The sequence below is a fragment of the Syngnathoides biaculeatus genome, chromosome 11, assembly GCF_019802595.1.
Source record: "Syngnathoides biaculeatus isolate LvHL_M chromosome 11, ASM1980259v1, whole genome shotgun sequence".
In the NCBI taxonomy this organism is placed as follows: domain Eukaryota; kingdom Metazoa; phylum Chordata; class Actinopteri; order Syngnathiformes; family Syngnathidae; genus Syngnathoides; species Syngnathoides biaculeatus.
Window position 1 is genome coordinate 128,248 of NC_084650.1, and position 24,038 is coordinate 152,285.

The 24,038-nt window shown below is 44.8% G+C and overlaps 1 protein-coding gene and 1 pseudogene across 1 annotated transcript; one reads left to right on the forward strand and one right to left on the reverse strand.

Annotated features, from left to right (window-relative positions):
• Positions 1-311: 311 nt before the first annotated feature.
• Positions 312-9,816, forward strand: cryba1l1 (crystallin, beta A1, like 1). Its single transcript, XM_061834683.1, has 6 exons — positions 312-359; positions 521-607; positions 673-791; positions 7,960-8,101; positions 8,176-8,318; positions 9,513-9,816. The coding sequence occupies exons 2-6, from the start codon at positions 533-535 to the stop codon at positions 9,658-9,660; spliced, it is 627 nt and encodes a 208-aa protein (XP_061690667.1). The 5' UTR covers positions 312-359; positions 521-532; the 3' UTR covers positions 9,661-9,816.
• Positions 9,817-13,812: 3,996 nt separating this feature from the next.
• Positions 13,813-24,038, reverse strand: part of LOC133508853 (protein OSCP1-like) — a 36,024-nt pseudogene continuing 25,798 nt past the window's right edge.

Here is a 24,038-nt window from a genome sequence, read left to right on the forward strand (position 1 = left end):
TTCATTGTTAATCCACTCACTCTCTCTCCATTGTGCGGACATACACGCTGGACTGCTGACCGAGGTCCGAACATACCAGGCCGCCTTTGTTTCTTCTCTGTGATATGTGCTGAGCTGGTCCCAGCATAGGGTCACACCTCTCCGCCATCTGCAAAGGCAAACAACCCAAGAGTGAGCGTGGCCTCACACTAAACACGCAGCTGCAGGAGTGCTCCACCCATACTTCATTCCTCACTGACCGCCCCCACCCTGCATGTCCTGTCTGTCCATATAAAACTGAAGCGCCAGGTTCTCGAAAAACTCTTTGCAAAGCTTGCGGCAGTGCGTTCCAGTCCAGAGCTTTTCTCAAAATTAAGGAGGTAAGTTGCTGTTATCTGCTCCAACTACAAGCAGTTTGTCCAAAAAAAAAATGCATGCACTGAATAAAGGACTAATTGTAAAAGATATTGATGTTTTTGGTCATGGTATACCTGAGACACTTTCTCATAGGTCCGTGTGTTTGTCTTCACCATGCATCAAGGAGTAAAGAAAGATGCTCAGGACTACCAAGTCCCCTATGATTCAACCCCTGCCTAACTCAGGATTGGGCACGGCCCCCTTCTTTAAGGTAACATGAAAAACCTGACAGTTTCCATGTTTTGCAATCATGTACACCTGATGTTGCCTCCACAGGTGACTGTGTTCGAGCAGGAGCATTTCCAGGGCAAGTCCCTGAAATTCACCTCTGAGTGTGCCAACATCCAGGATTGTGGGCTGGACAACATCCGCTCCATTCGAGTGGAAAGTGGCGCGTAAGTCTCATCACTTTTATATCACCTAGACAGAAACGAGTCCCATCTGTTAGTCTTGAGACTTTACAGTAAAGACATAGCATTTGTTTCTTAATACATTGTACAACTCTTAATTCCAATGCAGTCGGGGCATTGTGAAAAATGTAAACAAAAAAGATTAAAATAATTTCTTTTCAACTTTGCCTCCCACATCCCAAAAAGATGCAGCATTAATTGGACACTCTAAATTGCCCCTAGGTGTGATTGTGAGTGTGGCTGTTTGTCTCTATGTGCCCTGCGTTTGGCTGCCAACCAGTTCAGGATGTACCCTGCCTCCTGCCCGTTGACAGCTGGGATAGGGCTCAAAGGTGAGCACCTGGTGACCATGTCTGCACCCATGGGGCCTGCCCGGACACAGCCCGGAAGGGTAACGTAGGTCCCCCCTTCCCATGGGTGTACCACCTATGGGAGAGGCCATAGAGGTCGGGTACAGTGTGAGCTGGGCGGTGGACTAAGGCACGGACCTTGGGGATCCGATCCATTTTAACACAAGGTGGCTCTAGGGACATGAAATGTCACTTTTCTGGCAGGGATGGGGCCTGAGTTAGTGTGGGAGTTTCAGAAAATTTGACAAGATATAATCAGAGTGGCCTCCACACACAGCTTGTGCTCTGGTACCAGGCCTATTGAAATGGGCTGGACTCTCTTCCCTCTGAAGTTGCACACGAAAAGAGGTGCCAAGCATCTGTGAATATACTTATTGCCCCCCAGCTCAGCACTTCTATATTGGTGTTCACCCATGCGGACAAAGGGTAGCCTCCCTCTGCCTTGATTTGGGGAAATGCGTCCCGACTGTTGTTTGTGCTGATGCACCAAACAGAAAGTTCAGAGTACACACCTATTTTTGGATTCCTTGGAGGGGGCGCTGAAGAGCGCTCCCACTGGATGCTCATGTGGTCACTGAGAAGGAAGAAGAAGAAAGAGACAAGGGTGTGATTGGGAAGAACGGCCTCCCTGATCAGAACCCAGTGGTGTTCTGTTATTGGACTTATGTGCTCAACACGGATTGTTTATTACGAAAACCATGTTCAAGCATAAGTGTGTCCACACATCCTGGGTCACAGTTTGATGATCAACTTTGTGGTCATGTCATTGGACTTCAAAATGCACATCTTTGGACACTCTTACAAAGAGTGTGGCGGAGGTTTCAAGTATTCATCACAGGGTGGTGAGTTGGCTCCAATGGTGGGGGAAGATGGTGCTCTGGCGTCGCATCCCCAAATGTATTGTGAGGGTCTACTTGGAACACCTGACAGAATCCCCTGTCAGAAGGAGTTTCAACATCCATTTCCGGCAGAACTTCATCCAGGTCTCTTCAGAGGCGGAGGAGATTGAGTCTGAGTGGACCATGTTCCACGCCTCCATTGCTGAGGCCGTCAATTGGAGCGCTAGCCGCAAAATAGTCGGTGCCTGTATTCCCAGCAATCCCCGAACCCACTGGTGGTCACCAGCGGTGGTTGATGCCGACGAGCTGAAGAACGAGTCCTAGCAACCTTTTTGGAAATAATGATGGGCATGGTGGTTCTTTTATGTGTACTGAGCCACTCAAATCAGTTCCTCAAAAGATTAATTCAAAAGATTCTTTCGACAAATTATTCACTTTTTCTCATAAAATAATTTAAGTGCTTCGTCATTACATTCATGATCCATGACTGACCTTTACATTCACTCAACACATTAACCAAAGCACTGCATGCATTGTTGTTGTCGTGTATTTCGAAATAGCAAAGTTGGCGGGGAAAAAACACGCATCGGCCACTTGGGCTTTCCGCTAACTCACCTTACTGCTACTGTATTGTCATCTAATAGTTGGAAAGTGAGTGTTGAGAAATGTGATGTGAGTTTAATGTATCATGAAAATCTCCAATAATCTCATTAGAAACAGAGAGGGAATTATATGTATGTATACATGGGTACAAAATATTTCTTTTGAATATGTGTGCTTGTATTTATGTGCCATTGCTGCTAGTGAAAGGATTCCCCAAGACTTGCTCATATAATCACTCATGAGTATGCTCATTGCGTAGTATGTCATTCCTCTGGTTAACAAAAGTGGATCAGAAACAAACAACTCACTTTTCAGTTCCTCAGTACACCAGTTCAGTGACCAAATCAGTCAGTTCGGCTAAGCCCTTCCCCAGAATGAATCTTTCTTCAGTTCCTCAGTTCAGGAACGAATCACTCAGTTCCTGAATATACCGGTTCATGAGCAAATCACTCAATTCACTTATGTCTTTCCTCTTCCCGCACAGCCCTGCCTAATGCTGGCTGCTCATTGGTCATTTGCCGAATTTTTAGAAGTGAGTGACAGAACACTTCAATAGTTCTCTTTCTGCTCCCAGGCAATTTGGTTCTCCCACGCCGGTGGGGGGAAGCCATGCAAGAAGTAGGAATCATTTCATAAAATGATGTGATTGAGTGCCGAATGGTGGTTTAGCTGGAAAGCATTGGCCTCTCACTTCTGAGGTCCCGGGTTCAATCCCAGACCCGCCTATGTGGAGTTTGCATGTTCGCTCTGTGCCTGCGTGGGTTTTCTCCTCACAGTTCGGTTTCCTTCACTTCCCAAAAACATGCTACATTAATTGGACACTCCAAATTTGACCTGTGTGTGATTGTGATTGTGATTGTGATTGTGACTGTTGTCTATCTCCATGTGCTCTGCGGTTGGCTGGTACCCAGTTCAGGGTGTACCCTGCCTCCTGCCCTTTGACAGCTGGGATAGGCTCCTGCACTCCTGCGACCCCCATGAGGATAAGTGGCTAAGAAAATGGGTGCATGGATGTTTGTTAATGTAGCAAGACTATTTGTACAATGGGACTCCTGAGGCAGCTGATGCGTACACTCTGCCCAAGCGGGATGCAAACTCTGACATGGGAAGAGTTTGGTGAAGCCATAGCGAATGATTTAAGGAAAAGCTTTGAGGAAAATCTGGTCCAACATAAGGTGTCTCAGGAGGGGGAAGCAGCAGTTGACCTCGACTTGAGTTGTTGTAAGTCGGTGGGAAGAATACCTTGAAGACCTCAATTTCTCCGACATACTTACCCATGAGGAAATGGAGTCTGTGATCTCTGAGGTGAGCTCTCCTATCTCTGTGGTTGAGTGGTTAAAAAGCTCCATGGTGGCAAGGCCCCGGGGGTGGATGAGATTTGCCCAGAGTTCCAAAAGGCTCTGGATCTCTCGGGGCTGTCCTGGTTGACAGGCCCCTGCAACGTCCCCTGGACATCGGGACAGTGCCTCTCAATTGTCAGACAAGTGTGGTCGTCCTCCTTTTTAAGAAGGACGACTGTAGGGTGCCACAAGTTCCTTAGTGAGGTCCACTCAGAGATGCTGGAGAGGAAGGTCCATCGGGAAGTCAAATCTCGCATTCAAGAGGAGTAGTGTGACTTTCATCCTGGGTGCGGAACAATGGAACAGCTCTACACCCTTGGGAGGGTCTTCGAGGGTGTATGGGAGTTTATACAACCAGTTCATATGTATTTTTGGATGTGGAGAACACATTCAATCATGTCTTTGGGGAGTCCTGTTGCAGGTGCTTCGTGAGTTTGGGGTCCCAAACACCCTGATATGGAATTTTGGACTCTGTACGGCCAGTGTCAGAGTTTTGCTGGCGATAAGTCATACTTATTGCAGGTTAGAGTTGGACGCCCCCCTCCCAAGGGTGCTCTCTGTCTCTGATTTTGTTCATAACTTTTATGGACAGAATTTCTGAATTTCGTTTGGGCCTTCCATGTCGGAGCAGCATCTTCCCCCACCATTGACCCCAATTTACCACCAGGTAATGATCAGTTGACAGGTCTGCCCCTCTGTTCACCAGAGTGTCCACAACATGCAGCCGCAGGTCTGATGACACGACCACAACGTCGATCATCGAACTGCGATCTAGGGTGTCCTAGTGCCAAGTGCACATGTGGACATCCTTATACCTGAACATGGTGTTCGTTATGGACAATCCGTGATGAAGACCGAAGTCCTGTCAGAGAACACCACTCGGTTTCCAATCGGTGGATGAGGTGCCTTTCTTTCCAATCACCCCCTTCCAGCTCTCACTGTCATTGCCCATATAAGCATTGAAGTCCCCAGCAGAATGATGGAGTCCCTAGAGGGAGCACTCTCCAGCACTCCCTCTGAGGACCTAAAAAAGGCTGGGCACTCTGAACTGTTGATTGGTGCATCGGCAAAAACAACAGTCAGGGCCAGTATTTGAACACCCTTCTATATTGCAAGTTACCCCATTTAGAAATAGTTGAGGGGTCTGAAATTTTCATCATAGGTGCATGTCCACTGTGAGAGAGATAATCTAAAAAGAAAAATCCAGAAATCACAATGTATGATTTTTTTTAAATGATTTATTGGTGTGATACAGCTGCAAATAAGTATTGAACACCTGAATATCAGCTAGAATTCTGACCCTCAAAGACCTGTTAGTCCGTCTTTAAAATCCGCCTCCACTCCATGTATTATCCTGAGTCAGATGCACCTGTGTGAGGTCGCTAGCTGCATAAAGACACCTGTCCACACAATACAATCAGTAAGACTCAAACGTGTAACATGGGCAAGACCCAAGAGCTGTCCAAAGACACCAGAGACAAAATTGTACAACTCCACATGGCTGGAAAGGACTGGAAAAGAGAAATTGCCAAGCAGCTTGTTGAAAAAAGGTCCACTGTCCAAGGTGACTGTTGGTAATACACTAAGACGTCATGGTTTGAAATCATGCATGGCACGGAAAGTTCCCATGCTTAAAGCAGCACATGTCAAGGCCCGTCTTAAGTTTGCCATTTTTCTTCACAGTATACCCACACATGTTCACTGCCTCTCACCGTGGGAAACTTCTGAGTGGAACAGAGTCCAACCAGGTACTCCCTGGTACTAGAGCCTGCATAAAGGCAAGTCTGACTATGTCTAGTTGGAATCTCTTGACCTCACACACTAGGTTGGGCTCCTTCTCTGCCTGAGAGATGATATTTCATGTCCCTAGAGCCACATTCTGTAGCCGCGGATCAGATTGCCAAGGTCCCCCGCTTTGGGCTCCCACCCAGCTCACATTGCACCTGACCCCTATGGCCTCTCTCACAGGTGGTGAGATTTGAATGGATCTGGATTTTACTTTTTAGATGATCTCTCACAGTGGAGATGCACCTATGATGAAAATTTCAGACCCCTCTATGATTTCTAAGTGGGAGAACTTGCAATATAGCAGTGTTCAAATATTTATTTTCTTCACTGTATATATATATCCATTTCTTAGCCGCTTATCCTCACTAGGGTCACGGGAGTACTACAGCTTATCCCAGCTGTCAACGGACAGGAGGTGAGGTACTCCCTGAACTGGTTACCAGCCAATCGCAGGGCAAATAGAGACAAACAGCCGCATTCATAATAACACCAAAGGGCAATTTAGAGTGTCCAATAAATGTTGCATGTTTGTGTGGAAGGAAACCATACAGGCACGGGGAGAACATGCAAACTCCAAGCAGGGATGACTGGGGTTGAAGTCATGTCCTCAGAACTGGGAATATTGATGGATGATATATATTGTTACTTTGTTATTAAAATTACTTGAAAGGACTCATGTAGGACTTGGAACATGACTCGGGACATGATGCCAAAGACTTGAGCCTTACTTCTGACCTCTTACTTACAAAGGACTGACTTGGTCCTACTTCTGCTAGTAGTGCAGTACATTTGATGATTAAAGAATTCTCAGCTTCAGTTATCTGTGTGCGTCCGCAGGTTCTGTCCAGGCCGATAGCTTATTCTCACATTCGAAAAAAGGATAATTCCGCATTTTAAACTTAAACCGGAAAAACATCTCGGTGCTAATGACTCCAAATCAGTTTGGTACAGATTACAATCACTCACTAAATGCAAGTGACGTTCCCTTCCTGTAAAAAAAACACGAGTGGGCTAGCTGACGACCTAAATAGCTTTTACTGCAAATCCGAAATAAACACTTCCACACCATGCACCCACCAAGCCACACCACAAGCCGCACCGCCTTCCACTTCACCGTTTAACATCCGTAAAAGGGACGTTAGACAGATCTTCAAACAACAAAATATCAACAAAGCATCGGGCGTTGTCTCCCCATCCTGCCTCAAACTCTGCGCAGACCAACTTGCTCGAGTATTCACAAAGATCTTCAACAGATCTCTAGAACTGGGTGAGGTACCAACCTGATTCAAACGTTCCACCATTATTATTATAACCAGTCCCCCAAAAACCAGCAGTCTCGGGTCTTCATGACTACAGCCCTGTTGCCTTGACATCTGTGGTCATAAAGTCCTTTGAACACCTTGTGCTGGACCACCTCAAGAGCATCACAGGTCCCCAGCTGGACCCACTGCCGCCACAGAAAAAGGACAAACTTTGACAGCAACACACAATCAAAACTGCTGAACGGATTGTCGGCACCACTCTACTCATTATTGAAGACTTGCACGCAACCCAAACTAGGTCCAGAGTGGGCAGGATTCTTTCGGTCGCTCTTCATCCTGGCCACCAGCTCTTCCAGCTCCTTCCATCGGGAAAGCGCTACAGATCAATGCAAGTCAAAATTAGTAGGCATTCGAACAGTTTTTTCTCTCTGGCAATTAAGTCAATAAATTCTTGAACCTACTATTTTCTGACTTGTGCCACTGTTGGGACACACACATCCTGATGGTCCAATCAGCATTAGTGTTAGTAATATATTTTGTAGACTATCGCACGATTCGTCACTTTAAACTGCTCCCTTTGCACAATTGTCATTGCACTGGTCTATAACGGGAACCGTGAACAGGTAAAGGGACTCTATACAAGCTTAACACAATGTGGGATGTTGACACACTCTGATCTCTCACCTGTTCTAAATGAAGAAGTCTTTATATGTTGCACATCTATGACTCTTTTAAGGAATAGTTCCTACCAACAGAAATGTCTCTTGTTCTTTGTTCTTGTTACTTTATTGTTCTTCGTTTTGAATGTCGTACCAGAGCAGCACCAACTGCCGGAGAAAAATTCCTTGTGTGTTTTTACACACTTGGTCAATAAAGCCGATTCTGATTTACATCGGTGTGACTGGCTGCCTGTGAGTTTGGTTCACCCATTCCTTTATGTCATGTAAGGGGTTCTCTATCTGTTTGTGAAGCTGGGTCGGTTTCGAGCACCATGACTTCCAAGGCCAACAGTTGATCTTGGAGAGAGGAGAGTACCCTCACTGGGACTCCTACAGCGGTTCCCTCTCTTATCACGTGGAGCGGCTCATGTCTCTGCGCCCCATCTACTGCGCTGTGAGTACATGACACATACAGATCGTATTCCCTGCGGTTCCTCTTGATCAAACTTTGGTACCCTTCTTCCACAGTCCCACCAGAGCAGCTGCATGGTCATCTTTGAGAAGGAGAATTTAATGGGCCGCAGTGTAGAGGTCTGTGATGACTACCCATCTCTGCAGGCCATGGGCTGGGTGACAACTGAAGTGGGATCCATGCACGTGCAGTCTGGCGCGTAAGTCTGGTTAAAGTTAGATTTCTTCCTCACTCCTGATGCCCCCCAGGAGAAGTGGGTCTCACCTATCTTGGCACATTAAATCCAGGATTCCCACGACCAGAATGTGTCCGTGTTGCGGCTCCATTCGTCTATGGCCCAATCTTATGTGCGTCCTGTCAGGTGGGAAATGATGCTATCTTAGCCCCACCGGTGGGGAAGGCTGCTGCTTGAAGCTTGAAATGAAGCTCCCACTTAGTGCTGAATGGTTTGACATTCCCGGAGTTCCTTGAGAATCGTTCCGGGCCGGAGAGAGGTGGGCAAGTGGCCGCAAGCCGTCCCGTCAGGGTGGCAAGCCCACAGGGATTTGAGTGTCCCATGGCCGCCTCTTGTGCTGGCAACAGGTTGGCTTGAGGAAGATCCACGCATGGATTCCATCCGTGAGATTACCTGCTGCAACATGATTCTCTGTTGCAACAGGATTCTCTGTTGCTCCAAGAGCTGGCCAAAGGCAATGAATTATTCTTCATGCTGAACCAGATCATGTCCTTGTATCTGGAGAGCTATGTGCACCAGTTTGGAGTTGGCTGGGTCCATGAGTTGGCCAGACCGTTCTGTCAGGAACAGAACACGGGGTTGGACTCAGAATGCCCGACTCACGAGACAAGGTACAGTTCGGGGAGCGTATTTATTCGATTCAAGGTCGATATACAAGCAAACAGTCCAAACAGGCAACAGTGTCAGAATCACAAGGTCCACGCCCCTGACATTAATAAACAGTTCATATTCATGATTCGCATTAGCGTGCTAGTGATTACCATTTTAGGTAAAGAAAAACCCTAAATAGTATTCAGCTCACTCATATATCATCTTATATAGCCATGACACATCTAACACGGTTTAAAAAATCACTTGTAGACATTCCTGTGTCGTTTTTGGCAAAGTTTATTGGTGGCCCATCACTGCTGTTTGTCTGCAATAAATTTCTGTGGCTCTTGCAGCACAAAACATTTGAACTTTTTTGGTCCTGACTACGCACTGAGGCAGAAAATCTGCGCCAACCTCTTTTTGAAGTCGACTTAGCTGAGTTATTGTCGTCCCCCCCCCGCCCCCAAGTCCGAGTATAGTGCAATCCAAAAGTTGGTCTATTTACTGTATGTTCAAGATTGACTTTATAACTAAAAGAAAAATTGTGCTACTTGTTTCCTCCAACAGCTTTGTGTGCTACCAGTTTCCTGGCTACAGAGGTCAGCAGTACATCATGGAGTGCGAGAGACACAATGGGGAATACCAACACTGCAAAAACTGGGGGTCCCACTGTCAGACTCCCCAGATCCAGTCCATCAGGCGCATTCAGCACTGAGGTTAGCACATCAAGACTGACAAAGCATCTCCTGCCTCTCCACGAGCTCCTTCTTTTTGTTGGGTGGAGTTGCAGCCCACTCCACACTGTTTCACAGTTGACTGTGATAAGAGACAATATGACACTGTTAAAGCACAGGGAACTCCACAGTCCACACACAAACACACCAACAAAGATGACACCTGGGGTCTTTTTTTGGTTTGATGGTTCAACTCCCAAACACACACTGAGCTGTAGCTCAAGTCTACTTGGAGGAAAATTTCCAACTTGCGGTACGGCTCTCGTGTGTGCTTTCTGTGTGGAGGAGGTCACGGGTTGATAGCAAATAAATTCATTTTCACATCAAACGTGTGTTTGCAGTTCTTACATTCTGAAATATTTCGAGAAAAAAAAGCATGCACTGTACTTTTTCTCTCTAGCAGTACGTAAAATGTTTGCATTGGCAGCAAGGGATGCTATTTTGTGTTCTCCATGACAAGGTAGGGGAAATAAACCAATAAAATCAGCATAATCAAATAACAGGGACTATTCCCTAGTGAGAACACATTTACTGTACATGAGAGGGAAACATGGTGGTACAAGAATATACATATAGGGACACAGTGAAAAATCTCAAGTATTATGTTATGTTTGAAGTGTTTAATTTTGTAACTATTCCTTGTTGCGGTGAGAGGGTATGCTGCATAACTTTTTGAAAATACTACGTGCCACTATTGCACCAGGTACCAGTACAATACCTGACTGCGATGTTACGACATGAAAAATCCTATGCTGCTATTTTTTTGATGTGCGTAACAATGTTAATTTTTTTAAAAGCACAATTAATTAGAGGCTTTGTAATCAATTTATCTAGATTAATTGCATTAAAATCCTAGTTGAAATGGTGGATCACATGTCAAAGGACTGAAGTGCTTTGATGGTATGAATCCCCCTTTTTGCAAAATTTGCTCAAACCACAAGCAACCAACTTTGGCTGTCCCTCTAATGAGCTCATTTCCAATCCTATCTAACCTGCTCATTCCTAACAAGAACATCAACATTTCTGCCACCTCCAGTTCTGCTTCCTGTTGTCTCTTAAGTGCCACCGTCTCTGTTCGGTTAGGACATCTTGATACAGTTTTCATTCCTATCTTTTTTCAAGCCATGCCCATCTGAAACAGTTTTTTACCCTGTGGTTTTTACCAATTTCCCTGGCACGATCTTTTCGCTCCAAGACTTTCGCCATACTGGAAAATGTGCAGACCGCTTGATAACATATGCGTACGTATGTCGATAAGTTTTAACTATGCCGTAGTAAACAGAATACTTCTCTCGCGTTAGCATGTAAACATCTGAGTTAAAATATCGATGAAATGCCACCAAAATGCTGCCGGAAATCGGAATGTTGGCGTTAATATAAACACCAAATTTAATGCAAACAGGTAGCAATGCCATAAACAGAGAGCGATGCCGTTTTCCGTTATCACAGCTGTGACTAATTTCACGTCGAGTGCTGCCGATAGATGCTGGCAGCCGGTCTTGATCACAGCCCCCCCCCCCCAAAAAAAAAAAGTTCTGAACGAATCTACACATTTCACAACAATGACATCTTTAGCTGAAAACCTCGGAATTCCGCGGATCTGCAGAAAATTCTCATCCCTGGATCTATCTTTTTTTTTGCTTTATTGGTCCACATGTTATGCCAGGGATGTCACCTTGTATCAATACGCCTTCACATCATATGGTATGTACTGAAAGACGATGTGGCTTTTTTGGGGTGTGTGTGGGGGGGGGAATGTATATATACAATAAGTGAAGTGCAAAGTAGAGAGGGATTACTGTTTATGTAGGTCACCTTTTGTGATCATGGACATACATGGTAAGATAGAGAAAAAAATGAAGTCTGACTCTTGTATTATGTCAATCTCCTCATCTGGCTCCTCCTCCTCCTCATTCATTGAAGACAATGACAGGTAATGGAGATCGGTTCGGGGATGGAATCCAACGCTCCAACCACGTCGATGTATTCTTCTTCTTCAGTTCCTGTTCCCAAGATAACCTCTGTTGATGAAAGTACAGACAAAACATCGCTTTGCTCTGACAGCCTCCTTTTTCTGCATTTTCCCTGCAATCCGAGTCTGCACCTCTGTTTATGTTGGTGAGCCCTTTGTTTTCCTTAACCACTCTTGTCTCTTCTTCATATACTGTATCTCCTGCACTTGCTGGCATGGCGGCATCTTCAGACAAATTCTCAAGAAACAGAGACTTTGGTTCAAAGCGTTTCTTCTTGACATCACAGCCAATATCCTCGGTCTCTTCCTCTGGCTGGCTTTGCCTCTTTGCAGCCCTCTTCACAACCTCTTCCTCCTCTGTCAAGTTACTTTCACATCTTTCTTGATTCTCCTGTGATGGGTCACCATCACCTGCAGGACTTTCAGGCAATGCTGACTTCCACCATAAACCTGTCTTCATCTTGGGTCGTCTTTGCTTAAAGTCATGTAATTTTGACGGGACAGGTTGATCCTTTAAGAAAAGACAGTGTCATTTCATTTAAGTGGTCATAAAATGTTTATTCATTTATTCATGATGTACGGATTAGAGACAGTGGCACTGAAGAAACAACAGGAAGCAGAACTGGAGGTAGCAGAAATGAAGATGTTGAGGTTCTCGCTTGGTGAGAACAGGTTGGATACGATTAGAAATGAGCTCATTACAGGGACAGCCAAAGTTGGATGTTTTGGAGACAAGGTTAGAGAGCGCAGATTTAGATGGTTTGGACATGTTCAGAAGCGAGAGAGTGAGTATATTGGTAGAAGGGTGCTAAGGATGGAGCTGCCAGGCAAAAGAGCGAGAGGAAGACCAAAGAAAAGGTTGGATGTTGTGAGGGAGGAATTTAAATTTATTTATTTAATTTATTTAAATTTTTCAAGACTACACAAAATAAGCGACGTCTTGAGAGAATGTGAGGGGAGGGGCGTTACTGTTATTAGTGTTAGTGCCTCAACGCTCGTGAAAGGAAAGCAACGAACTCAAATGCATATTCGTTCAATGGTGTCAACGAATATCCGGATTAATTTTAGGATATTTTTCCTCAATTTTCCGGAGGAATTTTCATGTAAATTTGAAAATCTAGAAAATCCGGAAGACTTTCATCACTGCAAACAGATTGATTTGATTAATAGTCACAGGAAGACTAAGATGGGGTCTGGTTTGGTCTGGCTCTGAGTGTAGATAATTTTTTTTAATCGGTCATGCTTGCCATATGAAAGCCATTGATAGGGACTCTGTAGTCCACATGAGGTGGTGAAAAGGAAAATCCCTTGAAGCTCTTCTTTTTATTCTTTCAGCCCATCTTAATTTATTATCATCTCTATTACTTATTTCTGTGCCCCTGATGAGAATCGCACAAATGTAACCCTCATGATGGATGGGGGATTGCTGTAAATGACTTTGAGACTCACGTAGTTATGTCTGCAGGTCCAGTCAAGATAATCTGGCTGAGCCTCCACAGTGGACATCATCAAAGTGTCAGTGCACATATGGAGAACAATACCAGACAACAAACGCAAAATAAAAATAAAAAATACAAACACATTGAGACAGTTATTCAACAACATAAAGTTTGTGAAGATGCAAATATTTAAGGCATCATACACATTATATGAAATTTATAGTTATGTGTGTTATTTGCATCACAGGACGTTAGCTCACACTCACATTTTGTGAGAACGAGACAGGCTTCGGCCGGGTTGGTTCATACATACTGTCTGGAAGTCTGTTGTCAGCTGTGACCGCTGTCAGAGGTGGCACTGCCCAAGCCCCTCACGGCATTCTCCCAGGCTGTTGAGCAACAAGGTATGTACTAATCTGTGGTTTTTGGCATATCGTTACCTTGAATTTATATTTATATGCTTTAAATGTTATAACATTTGACATGTACTGAAGATTACATTACCAGTGTGTAGTTTTACTGTCACATTGCGTTCACCAAGGGAACGTTGGATGATTCGCCTCCAAAATGTACACTGTACCTTTATTTGGAAGAAACACAGCAAAAGAAGGGTTAGCCACACATGTAGCGTCATTTAAAAATTAAAATAAAACATGGTTTTAGGTGCACGACATGTTCACGCACAGTTTCATGACTGTCTCCATTTAGGCCAAATGATGCATCTTTTATGAGGAGGGTGTAACTCCCACCCGAGGAGAACCTGCTGTGCTGTATTTCTCGCCCCCTTATTGTCAAATATCCTGTAAGACATAATGGTCATTTGGGATAAACAATATAAATTCTTCTGTAATACGATATGTTCTCAATGAATTATCCCAGGAACATCCATTCCATGAGGCACCGGGCCTGTGGTTGACAGGGCAAAACGTCCATTGAGATTCTGGATTTGGTTTTTGAGGAAATTACGCCGTGTTTTTATTTCATCTATCAGCATTCATTTAGATAGCATGGAACTCACGCGGATGTGTGTGTCCTGCAAGAATGTAAGCAGTGTTTGTCGGAGAATCTGGAATTCACCCGCAGTCAAAGATGAGTATACCTGCAGTGAAAAAAATGTGTCGTGAACGTACTGTAAAATGGCAGCTATAGACATACTTAAAGTTTAGAATTGCCTATATACTGTATAAAAGGTCTCAATAGATTGTGGGTTGTCAGCCAGTGTGAACATGTACCCAAAACCTTTGCGGTAAACATCTATGGCATGTCACATTATATGATCCCATTTAGTTAGTTTGCTTTCAGTAGTAGAAATTATACAGTTTGGTGAAACAATTTGTTGTGCAATTCTTTTGTTTTATGCTCCAGTTTTACACTACATAATAACTGGGAGTGACGATATTAAGAGCATACAACAAGTACATTTTGTCACTTATTTGCAAAACTGAGTGAGAATGTGAGAAGAGCCACAGGAATACTTAAAAGAAGCAGCGTTTGTCGGAGAATCTGGAATTCACCCGCAGTCATAGACGAGTATACCTGCAGTGAAAAAAATGTGTCATGTATATACTGTAAAAGGGCAGCTATAGACATAATTTGTGTTTATAATTGCCTATATGTCACTCAAGATGGCAGCATTGCCATCAAAATGAGCTATGTTTTTATTGAGCAAAGGGGAGAGATTCCAAATAAATTCTGAAAATTGGTGAATTAGGTGAATGCCTAACCCCAAATATGTGTGGGTTCACTGAATACAGGCAAGCATGGTTGTCAGAAAGTACAGAGAATATTGTATATGCCAGTAATAATATACTGTATGGTCTGTGTGTAAGTGTTGCTGCTCTGCATCTGTTAATGTTTAAGGTTTATTATACCTGTCACGTCCCATCGGAACGAGAGTAGGACCCAAATGCAGGAACTCGGAAGACGCAAGGTAGTTCAAGAAGAGACACGTTTATTATATGACGAGGTCGGGGATCGAGCAGGCAGTCCGGTGCAGCAGCGGTAGTTGGGACGTCGGGCGAAGAGAGCAGATGAGCGGACAGGCAGGAGTCGGTACACGGGAGAACAATCAACGCAGGCAGAAGTATCAAAGGAGTCAGGCTTACAGGGTTGATCGGAGAACGGACGAAGGTCGGTACACACAGGTTCGATCAGGGATACTGGAGCACACAAATGGGACATGAAGATCATACGAACTGGCGCCGGCCAGTTGTCATCGCGGTCATATAAATCCATAGCATAAATCAGGCTGCATGAGGCGCAGGTGTGCACCTTCCAATCAGCGCACCTGCGCGGACACCCGCACAGCTCGTGCTGGAGCGGCAGGATCATGACAGTACCCCCCCCCCCTCAATGGCACGGCTCCCAGATGTGCCTAAACGAAAAAACAAACAATAATTAACACAGGCAGGGGTGGGCGGAAGAGGTGTCCGGAGGAGGGCACGCCCCCCCCCGAACCCCAGTCTGGTGGCCATCCAGGCCACCAAACACAAGGCCTCCAGGTGGACAGGTCAGGAGGGCGACCCGGACGCCAAGCACCAGGGTCCCCACGGGGCGATTCGGGCGGACGACCTCTGTGAGGAACCAAACGGCGAAGCAGGAACCAGAACGAGGCAGGCCACTGCTCCAGACGAGAACCTCCCACGCCGTCGTTGCCAGACGACCAGGGATTGGTCGCCACCGAGGCTTGGTCAAGCGGCTGGGAGCCATCTGGAGCGAATAGGATGATGGAGAGAAGGACCAGAGCCATGACCGCCACCATTACCATCCCGAAGTCTCTCCAGCTCCGGGGTGGCTCATCAGAACTCCCCAGCTCTTGTTGGACAGGAACGTGGGAAGGCGGCGACCCCATCGCCATCGCCACCTCCTGCACAGGAACGTGAGAAGGCGGCGACCCCATCGCCTTCGCCACCTCCTGGACAGCAACGTGAGAAGGCGGCGACACCATCGCCCCCTCCTGGACAGCAACGTGAGGAGGCGGCGACACCATCGCCACCTCCTGGACAGGAACGTGAGAAGGCGGCGACCCCATCGCCAGCGCCACCTCCTGGACAGCAACGTGAGAAGGCGGCGACACCATCGCCCCCTCCTGAGCAGCAACGTGAGAAGGCGGCGACACCATCGCCCCCTCCTGGACGGCAACGAGAGAAGGCAGCGTCAGTGTCACCGTCGCCGCCTCCTGGACGGGAGCGTATGGGCGTGCTCGTCGCCGACAGAGCAGGAGTGTGGAGCGTCCGCCGGACGGTCGCCAACGAAGCAGGAGTGTGGAGGGTCCGCGGGCCGGTCACGACTGGTACTCCAGAGCACGGACGAGAAGCAGCTGTGGAGACGTCGCCACCTCCTGGACAGCAACGTGAGGCGGCATCGGGTCGGTCCCCACTGCCACGTGAGCTTGCAGTGCATCCGTTGAAACAGCAACGTGGGCGTGGCACGGTGGCGAATCCGTTACCAGGGCAACGTGAACGAGAGTCGGCAGAGAGTCCTCGTGCTGGAGCGGCAGGATTATGACAATACCGCAAAGCCCATGTTCGTGTTCGTTGGCCCATCTATGGCATGTCACATTATATGATCGCATTTAGTTAGTTTCCTTACAGTAGTTGAAATTATACAGTTTGGTGAAACAATTTGTTGTGGAATTCTTTTGTTTTATCCTCCAGTTTTACACTACATATTAACTGGGAGTGACAATATTAAGCGCAAAAAACAAGCACACTGTCACTTATTTGCAAAACTGTGAGAACAGACACTGAGGAATATGTAAAAGTGTTTTTTGATGGATTAAAATGTCTTTAAAGCTTTTGTTATATAAGGTCTCAATAGATTGTTGGTTGTCAGCCATTGTGAACATGTTGTGACCAAAACGTTTGTGGAAAACGGGGTTTACTGTATTCTGGATCAGGGTCCCTCCATGATCTTCCGAAGAGTTTCATCCACTTTGTTCACAACAGCTGGAGAGCCCTTTACGAATTTTCCTGATGGCGTTGATGTGATTGTATGAGATGAGCAGCAGGTCCTGAGAGCACGAACAGTGGAAGACTTGATACTTGAAGGCCATGATCATCAGCTCGTAGAGCTGTTTGAGAACAGACAGAACATATGTTAAACCTGGGAATTGGGCGCGATTTTGCCAATTTTATGTTGCTGGTTTGTTCTCACGGTCGGTTTTGACTTACTTTCATAGAGGTATTCATTGAATAGTATGTTCATCATTGTCATGGTAGCTTATGTTGCTGTTCCATACTGAGAATGATTTCTCGTGTCATTACCTTCTCCATGCTGACTGTGTTCAGCTTCATGATTGAGACGTGCAACAAACGAGTCAGTACGACTTTCATTGTCCTGTGCGAATATAGCAGTGGAGGTTTTAAAAGTTTGTCCATGAAGGCTTTACTGAACATGGTCCCGACAATGTCATTAATCACTGTCAACAGGAAGGCACAGAAAAATATAGTGATTGGTCTCATAAAGTATGGCACAAAACTAAGTCCATGCTTCCCATTTTTGTAAAAAAATGGTTCAACAGCGAAAGAAATTACACTTAGCTACAGTGTAAAGTAGTCAGTGCACAGTATGTACAACAATGAAAATTTCCTGATGTCATGGTCCTGCCGGTCCAGCCCTGGCTGTGCGGATCCCCGCAGAGTTGCACTTATTAGGAGGCGCACGCATGCGCCTCATTGGCAGCGATGAACCCCTGTATATATCGGACCCAGTGGACGGTCTGGCTTTGCCAGATCATCGCCACCCATGCCTCGTTCCTGCACTCCCGTATTCTTGATCATGAACCCTGGTGTACCGACCTCCACCTGTCCTCCGACTGACCCTGTAAGCTTGACGTCTTTGATACTCCTGCTATCTCCGATCGATCTCCCGTGTAGCGACCCCTGCTTGCTACGCCTGACGTCTTAGTTACTGCTGCTCTACTGTCTGCCTGATCCCCGACCGTGGAACGAATAAACACTTTTCCCGAACTGCCTCTGCGTCTCCAGAGTCTTGCATTTGGGTCCTCCTCTGTACTGATGGGTCGTGACAACTGATCCCTCAAGATAACTCAACACATGGCCATTTATGTCTAAGACAATGGCAACAAAAGTGAATACACCCCTACCCTTTAGCATACTGCATGTACACTTTTTTCTGTCATTTTCAGACCACACTTCTGCAGCGTTGCCAAAAAAAAAAAGGCAAAAATAGGAAACAGTCGTTAAACATTCAAAAGTACAAGCAAATGTTTCTATTTAAAATGTTTTTTGCACTGTATGAGTGGCAGAAGCAAGACTTCAACATACCTTCAGACTTGCCCTCAGAAGTGCTGGGAGCTTGCAGGCGTTGGTCCAGGATGTAAAGCATCTCCGCTCCGAGGTTAATCAAAACCAGGGGGAGAGTTTTCATTGACATCCTGGAATATGACACGGTCAAGAGACAAATCCACTGCCTGAAAGTTAGAGCTATCATCCTTTTTTTTTTTTTTGTAATGGCATGTTTTGCGCCTTGTTTCCTCGCTCTTCACCAAGTATGCCTCTGCAGAATACAAGAAGATGCAACCGGTGGTCAGGATAAGAATCAGCCACAGTCACACTCATGACGTCATATCTGGGATATGGCCTCATGAGATGCAATGAGCCTGGAAGGGAGAAATTTTCATTGGAAGAAATTGTGCATGATTGGCATTGTCTCTTATAAAATCATGCACCAAATACATTAAAGGTCAAGTGTCATCAAACGGATGATTTTTGGTATATTATTAATGAAAAACCCACAGCCAATATGGTCCCATGTGTTTTTTCACCAGAAAACATGATTTTGACGTATACAGCTTTTTGTAACTCCCGCCATGAAAATCCTCTCAGGAATTTGTTTTCAAGAAGAAGCAGGAAGTGATGTAAGGGACAGCGGCGCCCCTTCGTGGACTCGTTTGTTTCCATTAGTTTTACCTCCGGGAAGGTAGCTCGTTGCTCCTTCGTGTTAGCCAAAATGCCGGCTCATTGCATTGCTGGACATTGCTTGAACACTCGGGAGAATAGAACTACCCTTTATAAGTTTGAAAGAGACCCTGTTCCTTGTGAAAAATGGATTGCACGGGTGCATAGGACGAGAGCTTTGTGGGTTCCAAATAACAGGTATGTGTGTATACAGCTACTAAAAAAATAATAATGGTTTAGGGCTGACCACGTAATCGGTCTCTCTCATAACATAGCAAAAGATCCGCGTATGAAATGTGTTGATGTGCGCATACAGCTACTAAAAAAAAAATAATAGTTTGGAGCGGACCACGTAATCGGTCTCTCTCATAACGTCACAAAAGATCCGCGTATGAAATGTGTCGATGTGCGCGTCGCCCAGCCAATAATGTCTCACTCAGCCTCGTCTCGATAGTGTTCATCGCGTACTGCGGCGACTTTGAACATACCCCTAAAAGCAGCATAGCTCGGCTCCACCTCTTCCTTATATGCCACCATGGCAAGGTGTCGCTCTAACATACCCGAACTCACAGTGGACTCCCGGTGACACTGCACAGAGGAAAAATGTGTCATCTGCTATTTAGAGGAAGCACTTTGGAGGAGGAGGAAGGTGTGTTAGCTGGAACACCAGCAAGTCGACCGCAAACGCTCCGCTAGTGAGCTCGACTGACTGCGACGAAAGACTTTTGCGAAACCACAAGAACTTTTTGGGGAGAACGGAATTTGGTCTGCAGTTTCAGAATCCGTATGATTTGTGATATACGGCCGTATACGTAACATTCACCACAAAATCCATATGAACTATGGCTAAACCGTACGAGTTGACAGGTATGCCAAGCAGCTTGGTGAACAAAGGTCCACTGTTGGAGCAATCATTACAAAATGGAAGAAGCTAAACATGACAGTCGATCTCAATCAGAGTGGAGCCACATGCAAGATATCGTCTCTTGGAGTCTCAATGATCCTTAGAAAGGTGAGGAATCAGCCCAGGACTACATGACAGGAATTGGTCAATGACCTGAAAAGAGCAGTTTCCAAGGTGACTTTTGGTAATGCACTAAGATGTCATGGTTTGAAATCATGCATGGCACAGAAAGTTCCCCTGCTTAAACCAACACATCAAGGCCCGTCTTAAGTTTGCCAATGACCATTTGGATGATAGAGAGAAGTCATGGGAGTAGGTTTTGTGGTCAGATGAGACCAAAATGGAACTTTTTGGTCATAATTCCACTAACCGTCTTTGGAGGAAGACGAATGATGAGTTCCATCCCTACTGTGAAGCATGGGGGTGGTAGCATCATGTTTTGGGGATGTTCTTTTGCACATGGGACAGGACGACAACACTGTATTTTGGAGAGGATGACCGCAACCATCTGTTGTGAGATTTTGGGGAATTCCCTCTTTCCCTCAGTCAGCTGTTTGATGAATGCAATCTTAGTTTCTGAAAATGAGCCAAATCACTGGAGAAAAACTGTTATATCAGTAGAGAATGGAGGGATTATGGCAACCTGTTACAATTGCACACCTTTAGACATCACATCAGCAAAAAGCTCTAACTGGGGTGTGACGAACATCCGACTCACACTCCTCCCAGGTTGTTGTGTTGAAAGCAAATGTTGCTGCGTATCAAGTATTCTACATATCACACCAGGCTGGCATGGATGCCATGACATTTCAAATTAGTTGAATACAGGAATCTGTGCCAGAGTTCAAAAGCCAGAGGTGGCACAAGTACTCCCATGTTGCTGTTAAGTTAGAAGGACAGATGTTTTTTCATTAATTAATCAACAAACCAATGAATAAATCAATAAATAACATCTAAGAACCAAAGTAACCAAAGTAGCACTGTAAAAAGAAGTACAAGCCTGAAATATATTTAAGTACTTAATAAATTAAAATACTTCTTTTTTTTTTTTTTTTTTACTGTCAGCTATATACAAAACCCATGTTCATAACTTTCCCCAATGGAAACAAATAATTCTCTTCAATCAGCTATTTGATTGAGAATATCTTGCTTCTCTGAAATTGTTGCGATCATTTTGGATGCACGCTCTTTTACATTCTTCTGTGATGCTGCTGTCCCTGTTTTTTTCCTCCACCTTATAAAGTCACCTATATCTCAATAAATCAAGATTTCATCTGTGGGTGATTTTATTTGTCTCAATTCAAGTCTTTTGCTACCTTGTCATCATCCACAGTTGAAGTTAAAAAATATTAAAGTCTATTTTGAGAAAGTAATGTGTAGAAAGTACAGACATCTGTTTTGTAAGTACAGTACTATATAGTATGTAGGAGATAAAAGTAAAAAGTCATCAGAAAAATGCTTAAGTGAAGTACTGCTACCTGGAATTCTAAAATAAATACAATGAATTATTTGGATTTAATAATGTTCCACCACTGAGTTCTGAGTGAAAGGAAAAAGGCACGAGATACAATACATACTAGAACTTCAGTTCCGGCTCTGATAGTGGCGGGATCACTGTGTGAAATCGGATTTTGTCATGTTGACCTTGTGAATGACTGGGGCTTTGGGTGAAATGAACGTTAACTAGCTGTGTTTGGACATCGGCCAGGAAAAGAAAAACATTCCGAGAAAGCTGTCAAGCAAACAAATTGCATCTCATATGACCTAGAAGAATGTGAACTTTTTTAGATTATGAGGCTATGACGTTTGCGCAGCGATTGGAGATTACCAATGAGGAATTTCTCTGTATAAAGGAGGAGGATGAGGCAGTGATAAAGTAAAAGGATTCAAGAAATCAGCTGGGGAGCTCCTTTGAGGAACTGCAAGGTCTGTATTACTTTGTTTTGGGTTGATGTGGTAACTTAACCTTTACGTGTTGTTCAATTTTAATGTGCACAGATTGTTCCAGATCAATTCTGAATTTCGTACATAATATCCTCAAAATAATGGTCTAAAACAAATTTTGAGCGACACGCTGTGTCTTTTCCAAATGTATGCAATATCCTGACTTCTTCATCTTTTCCTATCGGCTTGTCCCGTTAGCGGTCCCCACAGTGAGTCATTTCTTTTCCTGTGCCCCTGTCTCCTGCATCCTCCTCTCTAACACCCACTGCCCTCCTGTTTTCCCTCACAACATCCATCAACCTTCTCTTTGGTCTTCCTCTCGGTCTTTTGCCTGGCAGCTCCATCCTCAGCACCCTTCTACAAATATACTCACTCTCTCGCCTCTAGACATGTCCAAACCATCCAAGTCTGCTCTCTCGAAGCTTGCCTCCAAAACATCCAAATTTGGCTGTCCCTCTAATGAGCTAATTTCTAATCCTATCCAACCTGGTCACTCCGAGCGAGAATCTCAACATCTTCATTTCTGCCACCTCCATTTCTGCTTCCTGTTGTTTCTTCAGTGCCACCGTCTCTAATCTGTACATCATGGCCAGCCTCACCACTGTTTTATAAAATTTGCCCTTCATCCTAGCGGAGACTCTTGACAATGAAATGTCCTGACTGGTGTTCATAAATTGATGATTCATCGAAACAAAAACATTATTTGCTGTTTCACCTCTTGAGCTTGAAGGCAAGCTGTTCTAATGCACAGAATGTGGCTTGTGATTGTCTCATGAAAATAAGCGGCGACATCCTTGAAAAAGACATTGCTTGGATGGTACCATATGCACCATGTATGTACTGTACCTTTCAGCATTTATGGTGCCTTCACAGATGAAGAAGTTACCTATACAATGGCCTGTAACACACGCTCATATCATTACACAGGGTTAGGATTTTTTTTTTTTTAGCTTTGTGCAGATAAAAATGTTAACATCTTTTTCCCCTCTTTGTTCGGATCTATGAGTTCCCAATAGACATGAAATGTGGAGTCTTCACACCATAGACTGTCATGTGCAAGGCTGGACCACGACCAAGAGGGGCGTGGCCTGGCCACCGCTCCGAGCGGCTTCACCTCTGACGTCTGTCGCTGGTCACAGCTGCTTCACATGCGGCACTGTGATTGGACAATTTATTTAAGTTGGAGTTTTGTGACTGGACTTTGCCAGTTCGTTGACTATGCCCTCCCGCATCCAGGGTTACCCGCCACTGCGCCATTTTAATCCAGTCACGCTTTTGGTTATGCTCTTTAGTTGACTAATAGTTATTGGACATTGTTTCTTGTGTTTTGGATCCTGCCTTCTTGGATTGTGTTTTCGTGCACAACTTTCGTTTATAATAAAACCCATTTCCTCATCTTGGAGTCCTGCATTTGGGTCCGCCCGTCCACAATAGACTGTTTTTCCCCCACTTTGCATCAGCCCATCTCAGAAAAGCGCCGACGTTTCTGAGTGTTGTTGATAGATGCCTTAACTTTACATAGTAGTTTTTACTTACATCTGTAGAGTATGCAATGAATTGTGTTAATTGAGAATGCTTTTCTGAAGTGTTCCTAATCCCACAAGCCTTTACACAATGACATCATTATTTAAGGCCGTGCCATCTGGGGAATAGAAGGACACATGCATTGACTTTCACGTTTCTGTTTTTGCCATTTCAATGCTGAGATTTGTCCAGATTCTCAATCTTTGCAAATGTACATTATAATTGTACATTGAGGAATGTTGTTTGCAAAATGGTGACTTTCACCATCCTCAGTGGTGAACGTCTGAGCCTTTCGGGGATGCTCCTTTTACACCCAATCATGACACTCACCTAGTTCCAATAAACCTGGACATTTGTGGAATGGTGTTTTTTCAGCATTCATCAATTTTCCCAGTGTTTTGTGTCCCCTGTTCTAACATTTTGGGAGCATGCTCTGGACATATAATTCAAAGTAAGAATATTTGGAAAAACAACATTAAATATCTTGTCTGTGTAGTATGTTCAACTGTTTACAGCAGGGGTGCCCAGACTTTTTTACCACAAGAGGCAAACGTACCTCGAAAATGATGTCGTGAAAAATAAGTCCACCTCACATTCCGTATTAAAATTATATGTTTTTGTCCTCTTTACCCCAGCATCCATACTCATGTTTGAT

Coding starts and splice junctions, on each gene's coding strand:
- cryba1l1 (XM_061834683.1), top strand. CDS start 533: ATGCTCAGGACTACCAAGTCCCCTATGATTCAACCCCTGCCTAACTCA. Junction 608..672: donor GCACGGCCCCCTTCTTTAAG/GTAACATGAAAA, acceptor TTGCCTCCACAG/GTGACTGTGTTCGAGCAGGA. Junction 8,102..8,175: donor TGCGCCCCATCTACTGCGCT/GTGAGTACATGA, acceptor CTTCTTCCACAG/TCCCACCAGAGCAGCTGCAT.